The sequence below is a fragment of the Phyllostomus hastatus genome, unplaced genomic scaffold (genome assembly GCF_019186645.2).
Source record: "Phyllostomus hastatus isolate PE091 unplaced genomic scaffold, TTU_PhHast_1.1 phas_contig_80, whole genome shotgun sequence".
Lineage (NCBI taxonomy): Eukaryota > Metazoa > Chordata > Mammalia > Chiroptera > Phyllostomidae > Phyllostomus > Phyllostomus hastatus.
Window position 1 is genome coordinate 40,391,658 of NW_025333960.1, and position 19,737 is coordinate 40,411,394.

Here is a 19,737-nt window from a genome sequence, read left to right on the forward strand (position 1 = left end):
CCCCCCCCCCCGCAGGCCGCGTGCGCCAGTGCGGGTACCCCGGGACTGACACGCACGCCTCCCCGCCCCCGGAAACGGGTCTTGGAGAAAAGATCGCTCCTTGCGAGTGGGTTTTTCTCCTCACATCCTCGTTTTTAAAGGCTTTACGTGTTTCCAAAGCGAGAGAATGATTTGACTCTACCCTACCCACCCTATCCTTGGCCTCTGTAAGTAAACACCCCACCCTTCAACAACAGCTAATTAACGTTTCCCTCCATCACGCCGGCGAATTAAAAGTTGGACTAGACAGGCGGCCACAGTACTGCCGGCAGTGCGAGGCGGAGGCGGGGTGGGGGGCAGAGCGGAAGTCGTGTGGGCGGCCCTTTGAGCCGACAAAGGGCCGAGGGCCAGTGGCTCCAGGGTCGGTTGGTTGCAGGGTGGGGGTGGGGAGGGTGGTGTAGGAGGGATGCCGTAAGGGGAGGGTCGTAGGGCAGGGGAGCCCCCGGGTCCCGGTTGTGGCCCCCAGGATGAGCCCGCAGTATTTTCCTTATATGATTGGGCCCTGTGGCTGGCGGCGCCGCTTGCCCGGGGCCTAAAAGGATTATGAGACCGCGCCTGGCGAAGTGGGGCCGGGGAACCGGGGGCGGGGAGATGAAATGAGCGAGGGGTTAGGCTAGAGATGGGGGACGTTTAGGGAGGCCTCTTCCGCTGTAACTGTGAGCCCTGGTCGATGATGACGAGACCACTGCGCAATCTGAGTTCTGGAAACCAGGTGATGGAGTGTGTTCTTGAGAACAGACTGAGACCGGGCGAGCAGGAGGCGACCGGAGCAGAGATGCGGGAGATCCGCGTCGCCGGGGCTGGAGGAGAGCCGGGCTGCTCAGGGCTTAGTTCAGGGGATTGGGAGGCTTTGAGGTTTTCTGGGAGCCATCAGAGAATGCGGTCCCGGAACCCCGCTTTTCAAACGCCTTGGTGGCCCTCTCTCGCACTGTGTTTGTTTTCTGATTCCATTATTGTTTATTATGAAAACTTTTGAACGTACAGAAAGTAGAAAGATGTTTACAAGGAACACCCACACACCCATCACCTGTATTCTACAACTGTTAACACTGCCGTGTTTGCTCTGTCACATCCGCCTATCTGTTCTATCAAACCATCTTATTTTTTTAGGCAGACCTTAGTACAATTCACCCACGCTAGAGGTCAATATTTATTTAGTTTTGTTTTTTTTTTAGGAAAAATCCCCACGCAAGCAAATGTACAAATCTTAAATCGGATGAGTTTTGCAAATGTATACACTTTTTTAAAAAGATTTTATTTTTATTTATTTTTAGAGAGGGAAGGGAGGGAGAAGGAGAGAGAGAGAAACATCAATGTGCGGTTGTTGGGGACCATGGCCTGCAACCTAGGCATGTGCCCTGACTGGGAATGGAACCTGCGACACTTTTGGTTCGCAGCCCGCGCTCAATCCACTGAGCTACGCCAGCCAGGGCTTAATGTATACACTTTTTAAAATTGTATTTTATTCATTATACTATTACAGTTGTCCTGATTTTTTCCCCCTTTGCCCCACTCCCGCAGCCCCACTCCCTCAGGCAATCTCCACACCATTGTTCTTATCCATGGGTCATGCATGTAAGTTCTTTGGCAACTTCATTTCCTATACAGTACTTTATGTCCACATGGCTGTTGTGTAACTACCTGTTTGTACTTCTTAATCCCCTCACCTCCTCACCCATTCCCCCACAGCCCCCTCCCACCTGGCAACCATCAAAATGTTCTCCGTATCCATGATTCTGTCTCTGTTCTTGTTTGCTTAGTTTGGTTTTTTAGATTCAATTGTTGATAGATAATGTATTTATTGCCATTTTATTTTTCATAGTTTTGATCTTTTTCTTAAGTCCTGTTATTCTGCATATAATAATGGTTTAGTGATGATGAACTCCTTTAGGTTTTTTTTGTCTAGGAAACTCTTTATCTGCCCCTCTATTCTAAATGATAGCTTTGCTGGATAGAGCAGTCGTGGCTGTAGGTCCCTGCTTTTCATGACTTTGAATACTTCTTGCCGGTTCCTTCTAGTCTGCAGAGGTTTTTGTTTTTTTTTGTTTGTTTTTTGAGAAATCAGCTGACAGGCTTAGGGGAGTTTCGGTGTAGGAAACTGCTTTTCTTTTGCTGCTTTTAAGATTCTCTTTTTATCTTTAACCTTTGTCGTTTTAATATGGTGTATCCTGGAGTGGGCCTCTTTGCATCCATTTTGTTTGGGACTCTGTGCTTCCTGGTTTTGCATGTCTCTTCACCAAATTAAGAAATTTTTCTTTCATTATTTTTCTCAAATAGATTTCCAATTTCTTATTCTTTCTCTTCTCCTTCTGGCACCCTTATGATATGAATGTTGGACCATTTGAAGTTGCCCCAGAGGCGGCTTATACTATCGGTGTCATTTAAAAAAATTTGTTTTCTTGTTCTGATTGGTGGTTTTTGCTTCCTGATGTTCCAAATCATCGACTTTATTCTTGGCTTCATCCACTCTACTGTCGTTTCCCTGTAAATTGTTCTTTATTTCAATTATTGTATCTGCCTTTGTTTCTGCCTGGATCTTTTTTATGCTGTTGAGGTCCTCACTAAGTTCCTTGAGCATTCTTACAACCAGTCTTTTGAACTCTGCATCTGATAGATTGCATATCTCCATTTTGTTTAGCTCTTTTTCTGGAGTTTTAATCTGTTCTTTCATTTGGGCCATGTTTCTTTGTCTTCTCATTTTGGCATCCTCCCTGTGTTTGTTTCTGTGTATTAGGTAGACCTGCTTTTACTCCATGTCTTGGTAGTGTGGCCTAATGTAGTAGGTGACCTGTAGGGTCCAGTGGCACAGCCTCCCCTACCACCCAAGCTGGGTACTCGAGGTGAGCCCCTTGTGTGGGCTGAGTACCCTCTCCTCTTGTAGTTGAGCCTTGGTTGCTGTTGGCAGATTAATGGGAGGGATTTACTCAGGCCAATCAACTGCAAGGATTGGCTGTGACAACTTAACCATCAGCCTCTGCCCCCCCTGGAGGATCAGCTGTGCAGGGGCAGGGTGGTGGTGCTCCAACATGGTCTGTAGTTGTCCACTGGGCACACTGCCCCTGGAGTTTCCCGGGTGGTGTAGGCCAAGGTCAGCCACTACCTACGTTCTGCCTGAGACCACCCTGCCTGAGCCATAAAGCAATCTGAGATGGCTGCTACTTGTGCTGGGCTTGGAGATTCCCAGGCAAAGTCAAGCTGTGAATTCTGGGCTGCTGCTGCTGGTGCCAGGCCTGGGGCTCACTGAGGCCAGCTGTTGCTTGTTTGAGAGGGTTTAGGAAGTTGTGCTGTATGAGCCAAGACCGGCATGGTCTTTTCATACACTTTTCAGAAGGAAAAGCAGCTTAGGTGGGCCCTTAAGTTGGGTGGGGCAGTCTCTGGGGGTCTCCAAGGTGGATCAAACAGTGTTAATGAGGTTGATGGAGTCTCACATATGGTATCAGCTTGCTGGCTTTGTGGCCCCATGTGGGGAGGATTCAGAGAAGGGACAATGGCCTCTGCTCACCTGTATGTCAGACTCTTCAGTTTCTCCCAGTATGCTACTGGTGCCTTTCAAGCTGCTGCCCCCGTCCTGGAGCACAGAGTGAGTTTGAGTAGGTGAGTCGGTATATGCGTTCTTTGAGAACTGTTTGGGGCTCCTGAAGTTTCCACTGACTCAATCCCTACTGGTTTTTGCAGCCAGAAGTTGTGGGGACTTATCTTCCTGTCACCAGAACCCTGGCTGGGGGGCCTGGTGTGGGGCTGGGACTCCTCACTCCCATGATATTCCCTTCCATATTTTTATCCACCACACGTAGGTGTGGGACCAGCCTATTCCACATCTGCGCCCCTCCTATCAGTCTGGATGGGTGTGGTGTCTTTAATTCTATAGTTGACAGATTTCCATTCATCGCGATTTCTGACACTTCTATGTGTTGGCTGTTCTGTATTTTAGTTGTAATTTTGATTTGGTTGTGTGAACCATGTCTGCCTATGCCGCCATCCTGGCCGGCAGTCAAATGTATACACTCTTGTAACCCAAACCACTGGTTATCAAACTATAATTAGAACATGTCCGTCATACAGAAAATTTGTTCATATCTTGCCCACCCTCCACCTCCCAGTCGGTCACTGTTCTGTTTTTCTCACCGTCTCTTGTAATTTGACCTGCTGGTTTACTTTTTTTTCTTTCTGTTGCTTTGAGTGAACCCTGAACTTTGGCAGTCAATTCAGTACATAAGTTCTGAGGGTCATTAACCCTTAAAATATATGCGTGCTCCTTTTTCACAAGTGTATATAATCAATGGAATTTGGAATTTAAGTGGATCAAAGCTTACCATATACTTGATGGTGATCTTTTTTCACCTGCATCTTCTGGATGATGAACAGGGAATAATAATAAAATAATAGCTACCATTTTTGGACACTGTGCCCAGCATTGTGTCAGGCACTTAACATACACAGGTGTGTAATTTGTGAATCTGAACTGAGGGACATTCTGCAGCCCCATGACTAGATTTTCCTTTCTCATTTTGTAAGTGGGGAAGCGTAGACCCGGAGAAACCAAAGAACTTCCAAGGCTTCAAATCTAGAAAATTGCTCTGTTGGGATTTGAGACTTAGATTCTCAGAACGGACCAGAAGTTTTGTGGGCAAGGCACGCAGCAAACACTAGGGGTGATCGAACGGTCTTGTCTGTAACATTAGCCCAGAACTACGAGTGGGTTTGTCAACATAGAAAACATTGGAACCTGTAGAGCATTTTTGGTGAGTTTATTTGAGCCAAACTGACAATTGTGGGGAAGCAAAATCTCAACGAAATTGAGAAATGCTCCCAAGAACGGCACCTTATTTTATACATTACCATCGAAAGAGGAGGCAGAGAGGGGTTACATCAAATCCATCGATAATAGCTTAGGAGGTGGGAGAAAGCAAGGGTGGGGGAACCTCTGCGATTGGATAAAGGGTATAACAATAGACACATCCTGTGTTCAGGTGGGAATAGGGTAGTTAACAACCAACCTGACAACAGCAATGAGGGGATTCATGGTCTCCCCCTGGTGCAGTGCCTGGGCCTTGAGGGGTCCAGAAGGAGAAAATTGACATTCCAAAGGTATGTTACCATAGGTGCAAAAAGGCATCAGACGGGCTCAGTTAAGGTAATGACTGACCTTTGTTGGTGAGCATCTTTATGACCATTTCTTTGAATTCTCTTTCTGGCAAATTACACATCTTTGTTTCGTTGGGGTTATTTTCTGGGGATTTTTCTTGTTCCTTCATTTGAGAGATATCCTGTCTTTCATCATGTTTGACATTCCACATTTGTTTGTATGAATTAGACAAAATAGCTCTCTTAGTCTTGAAAATGTGGGCTTGTGTAGAAGTGACCTCTGTGTACACTGTGCGCACCAGGCAGCTTTGGCAGGGCTGCCCGAGCCAGGCTGGTGCTTGCTGTGCCCGGGGTGCCAGCTTTGCTGGGCTGGAGTGGCTCTAGGCAGGGGGACCTGTTACGTCCTGTGATGCCCTGTTGACTCAGCCCTGTGTTTGTCCTGTGTTTGGGCCAGAACGGGCTGCGGACGGTTTGGCTGGGAAAGCTCTACCACAATCTTGCAGGTAGGCCAGAGCCTCGGGGTGGAGCCCACCCCCACCCCATTGAGGGAGAAGGTAAATAGTGCTCACCGTCTCCGCCAATCCTGGGGAGCCCCCACACATCCCCAGAGCTCTCAGCTGTCCCAGCCTGCTCCTCCAGTTTTTCCTTTGTTGTGCAGAGGCTGTTCAGTCAGCCTTCAGCTTTCTCTCAGGAGGAAATGCCCCCTGCCCTCCTACACTGCCATAGTCTTGAACCTCCTCATGTTGCTTTATCAAGAACAGTCTTTTCCTCCTGTTTCATTGGTCAGGGTGGAGTTGCATGCCCACTCACAGTGGCAGAAGTGGCTGGAGAAACACATATTGGGCCTTTTCAGCTTCTGTCTTAGAAAGTGGACTCTGCCAGGAAGGGTAGAAGCTGGAAGAGACTGTTGTGTAGGTGCCCATCAATGTCGGCCACAAAGGCCTTTGTGAGTAATTACATGGTGGGGTTTCATACAGCCTGCTTCCCACCGCGTTGCATGCTGCCCCCTTTAAATCGCTGTGATGTATGTGGGCTTTCGTGATTGAGAATTGGGAGCTCTGGCCTTTGGGCAACACCTGCCAATCGAGTCCATCCTTAGCAGTGTCTTCTCACTGGATGCACAGTAGTGTCTGTGCCTTTGCTCAGATTTGTTACTGAATTCAGTGTTAATACTTATTAAAAATGAATGTAAACTAGAGAAATTAAAAATGCTGCCAGTGGGTGCAGTGCCTGGCCCACAGGAGGTGATCTATAAATATTTGTGGCATTGAACAATAGCTACTTAGAGTAAAGTTGAAACCACAGCAGAAGCCATTAGGTGAGTCAAAATCAACCCGTCTTTTCATCAGGCTGACACCCAATGAGCCTCAGCTGGTCAGCTGTGTGTTTTGTAATGAAAATAAAATTTAGAGAACACGCGGGAGTCGGCAAAAGTAGGTTTACAATTGTGTGCAGGAAACAGAGTTTATTCTGGTATTAACTCCTTAGTTATTGTATTCCTTCCCGTGTGAACAACTGTGGTCCCCGTGTGAACTACTTCTGCCCCATCCTGTGCGTGAAGTGAATTGTGCCTGAATGTGAGATGCAGTGGTGGAGGGAACAACATCATGTTTCTGAGTCGGACGTCACTCTTGAATCTTGCGGTTGTTTAAAGTCCTCACAGCCTGGCAGCAGCCAGCACGACAGCCTCCTAGGGTCATCAGCGGCTGCAGCCGGGACCGCGTGGCCGGTCCCCCTGCTCTGAACCGTCCCAGCGTAGCTTCCAGCAGACGCAGAACCAGCGGGAACTCTCTGTAGCTATGTAGAATGGGGCTACTATGGTGAGCTCCTGTTTTTACTTTTTCCTCGTTTTTTAAAAGATTTTATTTATTTTTAAAGAGAGGGGAAGGGAGGGAGAAAGGAAGAGAAACATCGATCGGTTGCTTCCCGTGTGTGCGCCCCGTCCAGGGGCCGAACCTGGCACACCAGGCCCGTGTCCTGAACTGGAACAAACCTGTAGCCTCCTTCCAGCTGGGCCACAGGGGTCAGGGTTTATTTTATTTTTTTGTATTAGAAACTGTTTACTTTTTTAATTCAATTATAGTTGACGTCCAGTAAACTGTGTTGCATTATGTAATTTGCATTAGTTTCAGGTGTACTGCACAGTGGTTAGGCAATCAGTACTTGGTGTCCCGTATTTCAAGTACCACCTGGCGCCATACCTAGTTGTCACAGTATTGACTGTATTCTCTGTGCTGTACTCCACATCCCATGACTGACATTATTTTCTAAAATATGTAGTCCTTTCATGTTTATATAACCAGGAACACCCTGTACAACCCAACACATATATCAAAATTAGTAATTTTGTAATTTTTTTGGTCTAGACATGGACCTTCATGAGATCTAGAATTGTTGTTCTACTCTTAGAAATTTAGCGCTCAGCATTTTTAGAACTCCTTTATTATCATTTCTGTCTGGACTTATTTTTTGAGGGGTAGGGGAAGAGGAGTAGCATTAGCATAAGACTGGAAATCAATGACTCCATTACAAACCTGCAAATTACAACTGTTAAGATTTCATTTGGACCATGGTTGGTGTGGCTGTTGGTTGGAGTGTCATTTTGTAAACAAGGTCACAGGTTCAATTCCCAGTCAGGGCACGTGCTTGGGTTGCAGGCTTGGTCCCTGGACGAGGCTCATATGAAAGGCATTGATCAATGTTTTTCTCTCTCTGCCTTCCTCCCTTCCCCTCTCTTTAAAATCAATAATCATGTCCTCGAGTGAGGATTAAAAAAAAACCTGCTAAGATAAAGAAAATTAAAAAAGAAAATTTCATTAGAATTTCAGAACTATCTAGGCTCAGCCTTATCTCCCACGTTTTCCAGATAATTTTCCTAATGCTCAAACGTCCCATAACATTCACAACTGACGGCAGCTTCGTCAGCAGTGGCTTTAAAAGTTTCAGTGATGGAAACGGGAAAGCAGGTGAAGTCAGTAGGAGCTAGGACAGCTTTTTTTAAATGAGTGTATGAATTTGGATCAGATAGATGGGTTTGCTAATCTTGAGCAGTTTGGAAAGTTATGTATGTGTTTACTGTTAATCTAACCACTTTGTAATAACTCCAGTTTTTGTTAATTGAAAGGTAATTGTTAGCTTGGGTATGGTTTTGTCTTTACAACAAATTCCCACTCTTTGGAGAGTTCATGTTGCCAGACAAGCACATCAGAAATTAAAGGTAACCCACTGATCCCCCAAACTTCCTCATTTTAAATTTACCCCAAGTTTTCTTGTGTTCCCTCCCAGTAGCTTAAGACGTTATCACAAACTTAGGTATGTTTCTGTGCTTTTCTCCTCCGCCTGTTTGAAAGTAAGTGTAGTGTCTGTATTTTTACTGAGGCTTTCAATTTCACTTAGTAATATAATCTTAGGGAAATCTCCTGTCTCCTTGTTCTAAGTTCACTCTATAAAATGCTAACATTGATTAGAAAAGAAACATTGCATGGATGCCCCCAGCCAGACACTTTCGGGAACACACCTGTGTTTGAACAAGTTCCGACACCAGAGATATCCAGCACCACAGCTAAACCTTGGGGAAGTGAGGAGCATCTCAGTGACAAGGCGTTAGGAGTTGGGGGTTTGATTGGGTGATTTGGGGAGAGTCCAGAGAAGCAGGGGTTCACTCTGGATGGAGTGCCGTTTGGAAGCAGGAACAAGCCTTTGGTCGGGTGTTTCAGTATGAGTCTCCCCAGGGGGAGGGCAGATGGGAGCTACACCGCAGCTGCCCCTGGTGAGGGCACCACAGTCACTCCCATGCCCCGGGAGAGGGGTGTTTGGGGATCATATGGTGTGTACAGTGGTCTTGTCTTTGTGCTCAGGCAAAACTAGAAAGTGGCCTTGTGTTGTCTCATCATGGTCACGGAGTGACCCGGGTGGCGTTGGTTTGGAAGACTGTGCACAAGGACACCACAGCCCAGCTGCCAGCACCGCACAGGGTCCCACTGCCACCCAGGCCCAGCTCTGTGTCAGCTCCTGGCCGTGGTCGGGCTGCCGCGTTCTTTCTCCGCTCTTTCCAGATGAGTGTGTTTTGTATGAAAGTTGGCTTTTTGCAGACATAGTTTTACTGTTGAGGGTTTTTTTAAATTTTTATTTTTTAGTTACAATTGACACAATATGTTAGTTTCAGGTGTACAACCCAGTGATTAGACATTTGTATAACTTATGATCACCCCAGTAAATCTGGTGCCCGTCTGACACCATACGTAGTGGGTATTCACTATAGTCCCTGTGCTGTACTTTACGTCCTAATCTGTAACTCCAGTTTTTACTTTGTTTTTTTTTTTTTAAAGATTCTATTCATTTATTTTCAGAGAGAGAGGAAGGGAGGGAAAAGGAGAAGGGGAGAAACGTCTGTCAGTTGCCTCTTGCACGCTGCCGTCTGGGTCCTGGCCCGCAGCCAGCTGAGCACACCAGCCAGTGCCAGTTTGTATTTCTTAATCTCCTCACCTTTTTTACCCACTCTCCTGACCCTCTTTTCTCATCTGGCAACTGTCAAAATGTTCTCTGTAACTTTGAGTCTGTTTCTGGTCTGCTTGTTTGCTTATTTTGTTTTCTAGATTCCGCATATAAGTGAAATCATGTTATTTGTCTTTGACTTATTTCATTCAACACAAGGCTCTGTCTTAAGGTCCATCCATGCTGTAGATGGCAACATTTCATATTCTCTCTCTCTCTCTCTCTCTCTCTCTCTCTCTTATGGCCGAGTCACATTCCTCTCTCTCATGGCCGAGTCACATTCCATTGTATATGTATATGTGCCACTTCCTGTTTATCCATTCATCTGTTAACGGACACTTAGGTTGCTTCCATATCTTGGCTATTGTAAATAGTGCTGCAGTGAACATATGGATGCATGCCTTTTTGCTTTAGTGCTTTCTATCTCGTTTTATGTTTCCTCTTTGCTGAAATTCTTACTAAGTTCACCTACTCTTCCCCTAAGCTTACTGAGGATCCTTATATCCAGTGCTTTGAGCTGTGCATCTGGTAGATTTCTTGTCTTCATTTTATTTAGTTTTTTTTTTATGGGGTTTTGTTCTATTCTTTTATTGGGGACATGTTTCTTTGTCTCTCATTTTGGCTGTCTCCTTGTGTTTATTTCTATGTATTGGGTAGAGCCGTCTCCCAGTCTTGGAAGAATGGCCTTATGTAGTAGGTGTCCTGTAGGGCCCAGTAGGCAGACTGCACTGTCACCAGAGCCCTGTGAGGGCTGTGTACGCTCTCCTATTGTAGTTGAGCCTTGACTGCTGTCGGCTCCTCAGTGGGAAGGGTTTACCCCCAGGCTGATGGGCTGCAAGGACTGGGGGTGACTACAGAGGAGGAGCTGTTGTGCACGGGGCTGACCCCACAGAGGAGGACTTACCTCGGTAGGGCTCTGGTGCCGATGAGTTCAGCTCCTGAGGTGGTTGGGTGGTGTTTCAGCAGGGTCTGAGGCTGACCACCAGGTACACTGGCTCTGGGGCCTCCTGGGAGGGACAGGTCAAGGTCAGCCACTGCCTCTGCCCTGCCCAGGGCCACCCAGCATGAGCTACAGAGTGATCTGAAGATCATGCTGGGCTGTGAACCGAGGCTGGCTACTGCTCATGCCAGGCCTGGGGCCACTTAGCAAGAGGTACAGGGCACCCTGAGGGCAAATGCTGCTTGTTTGGGGTTTGTGAACCTTTGAGAGATTTTAGGAAAGGATGAAGCATGAGCTGAGACAAGCCATTTGTTTGGAAGTCACTGGAAATGGCTTGGGTGGGACGGGGTCTCAGGGAATCACCAGGGCAGAGTGAACAGTGTTAGCTAGGTTGATGCAGACTCAGATACGGTGCCCACCTGCCGGCTCTGTGGAGGGCTCCGCAAAGGAACACTAGCTTCTGCCGGCATTCTGTCTGGGATAAAGCTATACCCTTCTGGCTCTCTCCCTGAAACCAGACAATTCAGTTTCTCTCCATATGTCTCTGGTGCCTTTTGAGCTGTTGCCTCAATGCTGGAGTTCAGAGGGAGTGAGTAAATCTGTGTGCCGGCCCTTTAAGAGGAATGTCTGGGACTCCAAAAGCCCTGTCTCACTCAGCTGCAGTCCCCGCTGGTTTTTACAGCCAGATGTTATGTGGACTTCTCTTCCTGACACTGGAACTCTGGGCTGGGGACCCTGGTGTGGGGCTGCGACCCCTTACTCCTCAGGGGGGACCTCCACAGCCAAGATATCCTACAAATATTTAACCGACACACAGGGTGTGAAATCAGCTTGTTCAGTGTCTCTGCCCCTCCTACCAGTTTCAGGGTGCCACTTTCTTCCCCTTCCTCCTCCTTCTTTCTTCCCTGTTCTTTTTAAATTCTCACCCACGGATATATTTTTATTGCTTGTAGAGAGAGAGGAAGGAAGAAAGAGGGAAAAAAAAATCAATGTGAGGGAGAAACATCGATCAGTTGCCTCCCTTCCGTGCCCCGACTAGGGATCAAACCTGCAACCTAGGTATGTGCCTTGACCAGGAATTGAATGCATGACCTTTCAGTATATGGGCTGACGCTCCAACCAGCCACCTGGCAAGGGCAGAGGTACCTTCTTCCTAGCTTTAGTTACAGGACTTCCGTTCAGCTCGATTTCAGGCGGTTCCGAATAATGGTGGTTCTGTAATTTTGATGTGGTTGTGAGAGGATGCGAGAGGTTCTGAGAGCACATGTACCTACGCTGTCAACTTGACCAGAAGCTTCCGTTGAGGTCTTGAGGATAAGCCTCGACCTCCCCAGGCATGAGGTAAAGGCTTTCCTGCAGAGAGGCTGTCTCCCATCAGCCACCCAGAGAAGGGGTGCGTCCATCCTGAGGTTGGGCGTTGGAATACAGAGGAAACTTTTCACTGACTGCCACATCGTGAACATTTCCTGTGTATCAGAAAATACTCCGCTAGTGGACCCTAATGATAGGTGTTTAAAGGCACCGTCTCTGGAGATGTCTCATTCTATACATAGGGCTGGTTACGTGCGTTTTAAATAAGATTTCCAGGTGCTTTTGGTGTGTGTTCCTTTAGAGAATACACAGTTTACCCATGTTTCCCACATTGATGTTCAGATTCTAGGCTTTCTATTCTGTCCCACCGGTCAGTTTTTCTCTCTCTGCTGATTCTATCCACCTTAATTACTAAAGTTTTAGATAGCTGTTAGGGGAAGTTTTCCCTCCTCTTAAGAAGGAGGATCTTCCTGATCCTTGGTCTGTTGCTCTTTCAAATAAATCTTAGAATTACTTTGTCAATTTTCACCAAAAAGCTATGGTGAGATTTTGATTTTTAACTTACATGTTAACTTTGGGACAATTGACATTTTTGTGGCATAATGCAGCAAATTAGTCTTCTCACCCATGAAATATTTCTCCAATATTTCTGTGTCATCATTTTTCACTTATATTTTATAAGTTCTTCCACACGGATCTTGTAAATATTTTCCCACTGATTTCCAATGTCATTTTTACCACAGGCAAAGTTATACATATAACTCTTTTCCTGCACCCAAACTGCCTTGTTTGAACTCTTTAGCTTTAAAGTAATTTCTCCATAAGTCTTGTTATCTTCTAGGGACTGTGACCTCCTCTGCAACGTTTGCAGGCTGTAGTTTGCCAGCCTCTGGTTTAAGAGATCATGATGCGTGTTGGAATACAGGTCCCAGAATGTTTCTCAAGAAAGCATGAAAAAATAACCTTTTCAGCTAATGTGTAGCTACAGAGTTTTAAATTACATTTAAATTTATCATAGCACTTTATTCAAAAGTATTTATTTCCAGAAAGTTCTCTCCATAGGTGACTATTATAGTGATCAGTACAAGTATTTTTCTATAAACAAATGGTGTAGTTTACAGACTTGTACAAAATGGACAAATATTTGTTAGTGTTTCTTGTACAATGTTAGGTTCACCCCTCAACACATGCACCCCTGCAGAGTGGCGGTCCATCTAGATGTCACCCAGCGGCACAGTGTCACAGCCAGACCCGGGTCATTCTCCAACAGCACCACTGTAGAAGTACTTCCATTCCTTTCTGATCAGTCCCCTCTATTAGAGTTAGAATACTTTCAAGGAAAAATAGTCTTTCGTATCTGAAGACCTTTATAAGAAGATAAAAAGTTTTCTTATGTTTTATCTTTTAAGTCTTCTTATGTTTCAAGTCATGTTTTATTGTCCTTGGCATCTTTTTTTCCTAATACCTCTATTTTTCTAATACCTTCTACTTCTTTAATCATGGCACCAGTGTGTATAACAAGTGAATGAAGGCCATTTGGCTCATGCAGCAAATTAGGGAAACTGTCTGCAGAGAAATATTCTAGAGGAAAAACTACAGGGCCCTGCCCCATTTTAATAACTCCTTAGTAGTCGTACAGGCATTACACAAGGGTGTCGATGCAGGACACTCTTGCTGCCTCAGAATTAGGTCAATTGCATGAAAAAAATTAAATTTACCATATGCCAAAGAAATGGACTCTAACTTACTGGTCACTATAGCCTTAGTGCAGTATTTAAGGTTCTAAGGAGATATTTGAGAAGAGACTCCTATTGACATGCTCCACGGAAAGGGGAAAAGTCTGCTTTCCTCGGGTCTCACTTGCTTGCCAAGTGCCGTCACCGCGCCTGCCCGCAGGCGTGCGGGCACAGGGAGCATGCGTGTTCATGACATGCTTGTCCGCTTCGGCAACAATTATGAATGTACCACACATGCTGCAGGGAAACAGGCGGGTCCCACATCATACTTAGAACATAAATTGTTTTTCATTAAGTAATCTTTAAAATGCTTCTGATTTTCAAAAGACAAAACTCCACCATGATGTTACGTCAAGCAAGACTTAGGTCAGAGAAATAAGTGATAAGTCAGTTATCTTACTAACTGCTAAAGGCACATACCGAGAAGGTGTCAACTGAATAATACATATTAAAAATAAAGGTAGATATCTAAAGCAGAGTTTAAACCTTTATGTTGAATTAAGTTACTTAAATAAAAAATCATTATTGATTTCATGAAGTTGGAAGAAGTTTGAGTTGAACTGACTTAAAAACGCAGAAAATACAAGTGCTAACAAAGGGTTATTAAAGTTTCCCTGTAAATGTGTCTTCCAGTCTCTAAGTGTTAAGTTAGATAGGGCAGATGTAAAGTTAGATAGGGCAGATGTAAACAGTAAGTAGCCAGCTAGTGGTCTATAAGTATATGTAAATTAAGTATCTCCAGTGAAATACCTTTATATTTTGGAGCAAGAGAACCAAATCGGCCATCTCTTAGGCTAAGTAGAGGGCTATTCATAAGTTTCTCCCCATTTATTCTAGTTGCCCAGCTTTCATTCAGTGGGTCCTCAGCACCTAGTGATTAACCAGTGGCAGCAGAGAGGCAGTGCCCCAAAGAGGTCGAAAGGAGGAGGGGATCAGATAGCGTGGAAGGGCAGCGAGCTGTTTCGCATATGGAATCACTGCTTCCAAACTCGTGCACACTCTACCAGGGCATGTTTGGTTATCCTGAAGATTACAACAGTCCTTACATGAGAGACTCAGTTTTGAACTACAGTGCAGCAAAAAGTAAGGTATACTTTATAAACAACTTTGAAAAGAGGGAGCCACAGAGCCAACCAGCTTTAGACTGGCCTTCCACAGTCAGTGTGTGGATTGAAGGGGTGTGTCCTGGATGTTGGATTGTGTAACTAAGTGCAAAAGGAAGCAAGGCTCTGGACGGACTCTGAGAGAAGCTGGAGTGGTTAGTGTGGCGGGAGAGGGGGCACCGCTGACGACAGATGTGGGCGTTGTGGGCAGCAGTCTTTGCCCAGCTGTTGTGCCTTTTTCTGCCCAGTGGGTAAGGGAAATAACCAAGGAAGCTGGCTGTGGGAGCAGAGCGCACACGATTGTTCAGGGAGCGCGTTGTGTTTCTAAGAGCCTGTTGAGTGGCTGTGTCAAAGAAGGTGGTGTGCATGTGCAGGGTGTTCTGTGTGTCATTCACGGAGAAATCTTATCTTGACTCAATACAGAGGGAGGCTTAATGATTTACAAACACCATCTGTTCATGTCATGGAAACAGCATGCTGTTACCTACCGGAAGTATGGAAAAACAGTAGAAATTGTGTGTAAAGAATATGTAGGGTCTTCTAATCAAATGCCTGCTTCTGAAGAGATGAAGAAACATTTGTGAAAGCAGCAAACATACAGCCAGGTCAGGTGGCTCAGTTGGTTGGAGCATCATCCTGTACACCAAAAGGTTGCAGGTTTGATTCCTGGTCAGGACACATACCTAGGTTGTGGGTTTGATCCCTGGTCGGAGCACATATGGAGGCAACTGATTGATGTTTCTCTTTCTTCCCATTCCTCTCTAAAATCAATAAACATATCCTTGGGTGGGCCTTAAAAAATAAAGCAGCAAACATCTAAAATCTGTTGTAATATTGTCACCAAATACTCTTAATTTTTATTTCAAAGCAGAGATACTTATGATTTTTATGTGAATTTGAGAAATGTTGAAAATAACAAAAGGGAAAGTTGACATAAGTTATTCTTTCATTAAAAATACACACACAAAACCACAACCTTTCAGACAGTAACTTAATCCCTGAACTCTGTTTCAGAAAGGTTTTTCAAATAATCTGATTCTCAAGATGGTTTGTTTTCCTAATTGTTTTGGTTAGCTTGACTCACCAGGGCATTATGTGATGTTTTTATTGGAGTTTTAATGGCTTTAAGGAATTAAAGGCTTTTATGCTGACTTGTTTGGTTTTTAATCTGTGAATAAAACTAGAATCATTCCTTTCTAAGTTGGAACTTACACAGATTTCTGTTGACTCAGGTAAATATGTGGACTAGTGCTGGAGACAGTTTCTTGCTCACATTTTTTTCATTTGGGACAGCAGCTTTTTTTCCAGAACACTCACGACTACACAAAAGGGTTTGAGCATATTGGGAACTGCTCCATCTAATCTTGCTTCAGGAACCAGTACTCAGACTGTCTGGGCAGGAGGTCAGTTAGAGCATTGCCTCTGCGTCACCAGGCATTAAAAATACGTGCGGGCAGTGTCTCAGAAGGCCCAGGCCAGTGTCTCCTTCTGAAGACATTTCCCCACACACTCATTCACACCTATAGTTTGTTGGCCTGGGAGTTGTCACACTATATGGTAGTGTCATGGTTTTTAGCACCATCGTTTGTTAAAGGTCCTCTGAATGCAACTTATGTGACTCCCATGTTTTCATACTTCACTCTGTATATTCCTTGGATCAAAACTAGACAGCTCCCATTCTACAGGCTGGCACCTCTTCCATGGTCATGGGGACTGCCTGGTGGTGGGGACTAGGATGTGCATTTCTGTATACTGAAATCATACTTAAACCACATTTCAAGTGTTTTTATTCTGAGCAGTAGGTACAAAAAATAGTGGCAGATGTCTTATTCTGTACAGGCCAGCACTCCGCCCATCCCCTCGCTCTCCAATCCGACCCGCTGTCACGGGCTTCCCTGTGTGCCCCCTCCTCGCTCTCCCTGGCAGCTGGGCCCAGGCTGGAGCCGTGCGTCTTCAGACTTCGTTGAGGAACTCCAGGTTGAGACACGCTGGGATGTGGATGGAGTCCATGGTCAGCGAGGACGGGTTGAAGGGGAACAGGACAGGGAACATGTGCTTGTAGTCCAACAGCAGCTGCTGGGCGTCGCTCCGCTCCTGGAGCTGGGCCTGTGGGGAGCACAGGGCCTGTGAGACACGCACGCACCCACCCACCGCGGGCCTGTGCAGGGAAACCCAGGGAAGCGGCTCCCAGGGAAATGGCCCTGCTAACTGGTGGGGCTGCAGGGGAAGGTGGCCTTCCCTCTCCCCGAGGTATTCCCTGGTTTAGGCTTGTTGGGGGTCAGATGACTAACCTCCCTCCTAATTTTAGCATTCTTTAAAAAGTTTTCCATCTAAGAGAGTAGAGAAAATACATTTCAGGTGGAACTCGTGGCGAGGCAGCGCGTTAGAGCGGTTGAGGCTGTGACGCTGAGGGCAGGGGCCCTGGGCGAGTGCCTGCCCCTCCTGCGCCTCACTCTCCTCACCTGGGAGATGCAGTGGGGCGAGCGATGTCGCAGGAAATGACAGGGTGGCAGAGCGAAACAAAGAAATGCAGGCCAGCTATACGCTACCCACGAAGTCTCACTTTAGAGACCCAAGAGATGGAAAGTAAGAGGGTGGAAAAGATCTTCCAGGCCAACATATCCGGCCCGTGCCCCCAAGCAGGTGGCTTGCTCTGATGACAATGTGTAGTCACCCTCCGTGAGGTCTGTGCAGAGGCACAAGGGCGCACGGACTGCTCCGCCCTTTCCCCTGCGCACTGTCTGGGGAGCAGTCAAACATGAAGCTATAGTTGGAAAACCAAAACAATTTGGTCGAATTGCCGTGTGTGAGACTGACTGCTGAGGAAGACTCAGAATCTGACTCTGGTGTTTTCAGCAACTGTCTGGTCAACCTCCATTACCTTTCTCCTCTGCTCTTAGTTCAAACCTGAACTTGGACTTGACGAGTATCCTGTCACCTCTGGTCTGAATTCTGTCCTTGTAAACAGCACCCTCGCCAATTTTTAAGCAGTTACATTGAAAACAGTCAAGACTTCCTAAACTTGTACTTTGCTTTGTGTAAACTGTAAAAATCAGTAGTGGGTCGGACATTTCAGTGGCTTCTTTTCTGTCACCAAACTGCCTCCCCTTTCAGCAGTTGACCGTCCGTGCACCCTGACCCCCGGACCCTCTCTCTTGATGCCCCTGCCTGTTGAGGTGTCCATGGGGGCAAGTCTCTGCCTGCTGCTCCCTGCGGCCTGGACCTCTCCTGTCTCACTGCACCCACTGACCACGTCTCTCCCACTGCACTTGAAGGAGCAGCCTTTGATCTGACTTGGCCTCCTCCCTTGACCTTTAGCCTCTACCTTCTGTTCTCTCCCTACACACCCCGCTAAAATCCCTTTGTTCCTTTCCCCTTTTCCTGCCCTGATTGCTTCCCCCCATTTCTTTTTATCCTTATAGTTTGTGTTGCCATCAGTTCACCGGCTGTAGAGGCTGCTTGTTTAAAAACTCGAGGAAGCATTATGTCTCAAGGTGCTCCCCACCCACAGTGGAGAAGTGTTCACTGTTGAGAGAACCCCGACATGACTCCGAGCAGACGCGGTCGGCTCCAGGTGCGCTAGAGGTCAGCACTCAGCCAGAATCACCTGGGGCTCGGCGCGAGGAAGCCCATCTTGAAGTAAAAAATTCCCATCATCTTAATACAGATTAAAATACCATTTCTTTCAAGCATATTCCTAAGAGCAAATGTTATAATTCTTACAAAAAAGATTTAAGAGCTCAAATTGTTCTCTTAAAAGAATATTTCTAGGTCCACTCCTGGGTAGGGCTGATACTCCGCTTGCTTGGTTAGCTGCACTGGGTACACAGTTCAGTTACTGCCGGTGGCGAAACTCACCTGGATGGTTCGTATAAAGCCCACTGTCACTCGTTCTTCAAATTCATTCAAGGGAGTATAAAGGTTTAAAATTTTTACAATCTGTTGGAATAAAAAGAAGTTCAGCAGAGAGCTAGAATGAACACAGGAGAGCCTTTGAACTTTAAAGACCACATGATACTGACACAAGAGTCCAGCCCGTCAGGCAGGACCCCAGCTCAGAGGTGGACTGGCGGGTCGCCGCCTTGCCTGGCTGAGCTGGGCCTTCCCCCCACATCCCTGCCTCCTGCCTGCCCTGCCCCCTGTGCTTTAAGGCTTAGAAAATGAGGGTTTCAGGAAACCTGACATCCTCAGCCAGTTATCTACTGGTCATTTAAAGGTTTCTTCATGAGAGTACTGAGGATCTTACCGTAGACGATGAAGGTCTTGTTTGACTGCACCTCCCTACCTCCTACGGCTCCCCCCAAATCACTAAGGAACAGATTTTTTTTTCTGATTTGGAGGATAATCTTATTCCTAATCTTATTTGGTGTAAGTAGCCTGCCCAAATGCAAATCATTGCCAGATGCATTCTGGATAAACAATGTATTTCCAAGGGAGAATAAAAGTTTGAAAAATTTCAGTACATTTGTAGAAGGGAAGCAGTTTTCTTAAGAGTTTGGTCTTTCATCTTTTAGTAATTGGTGGAAGAGGTAGGGAAATTGTCTACTTTGCAATGCTGAGTTTGGGTTTTTGTTGTTCTTTAGGTGCTGGAGAAGGAGAAGGCCCATGATGTAATTTAGGAAGTCTGATTTCCTGTGCTGGTCTCATTTTGTGAGACCATCTGTGGCGGCCCATTTCTAAACAGGCACACACCCCGGAGGGAAGTCAAGGTCACCCTGTGTGTGGACAGGACTCATCTTTCCGTACAGAAGTAATACCTCTGTGGCCAAGTCCTAGGATAAATACGATTTATTTATCCTAGGGGGAAGGAGAGGAACACTTAAATGCCCCTGGGTGCTTCATGACTTTATTTAAAACAATATAAATAAATTCTACATTAAAACTGACCATAATGAAATTAATAACTGTAAAAAAAGCAATTTATTTAATGCCAAATGGCTGATACTGCCAATTTCTGAAAAATATTAAATTTAAATTTCTCTAGGCGAGAAACATTCCAGAATTCATTGTAAGTGTTTAAAACGTTTTC

The 19,737-nt window shown here is 45.9% G+C and overlaps 1 protein-coding gene, 1 long non-coding RNA gene and 2 other non-coding genes across 5 annotated transcripts in view; 3 read left to right on the forward strand and 1 right to left on the reverse strand.

Annotated features, from left to right (window-relative positions):
- Positions 1-21: 21 nt before the first annotated feature.
- On the forward strand, positions 22-19,609 carry LOC123826135. Its single transcript, XR_006787005.1, has 3 exons — positions 22-206; positions 18,131-18,293; positions 19,292-19,609. It is a non-coding gene; the product is annotated as an uncharacterized LOC123826135 (long non-coding RNA).
- Positions 479-623, forward strand: LOC123826477. Its single transcript, XR_006787057.1, has one exon. It is a non-coding gene; the product is annotated as a small Cajal body-specific RNA 17 (non-coding RNA).
- Positions 704-787, forward strand: LOC123826469. Its single transcript, XR_006787049.1, has one exon. It is a non-coding gene; the product is annotated as a small Cajal body-specific RNA 18 (non-coding RNA).
- MYO5B (myosin VB) overlaps positions 16,479-19,737 on the reverse strand; it is a 258,368-nt gene continuing 255,109 nt past the window's right edge. For both annotated transcript variants that reach the window (XM_045850063.1, XM_045850061.1), the window contains 2 exons: positions 18,567-18,647; positions 16,479-16,814 (listed from right to left, as the gene is read on the reverse strand). In XM_045850063.1, the coding sequence (XP_045706019.1) occupies positions 16,662-16,814; positions 18,567-18,647 (234 nt within the window). In that variant the 3' untranslated portion in view covers positions 16,479-16,661. The remainder of the gene's footprint in view (positions 16,815-18,566; positions 18,648-19,737) is intronic.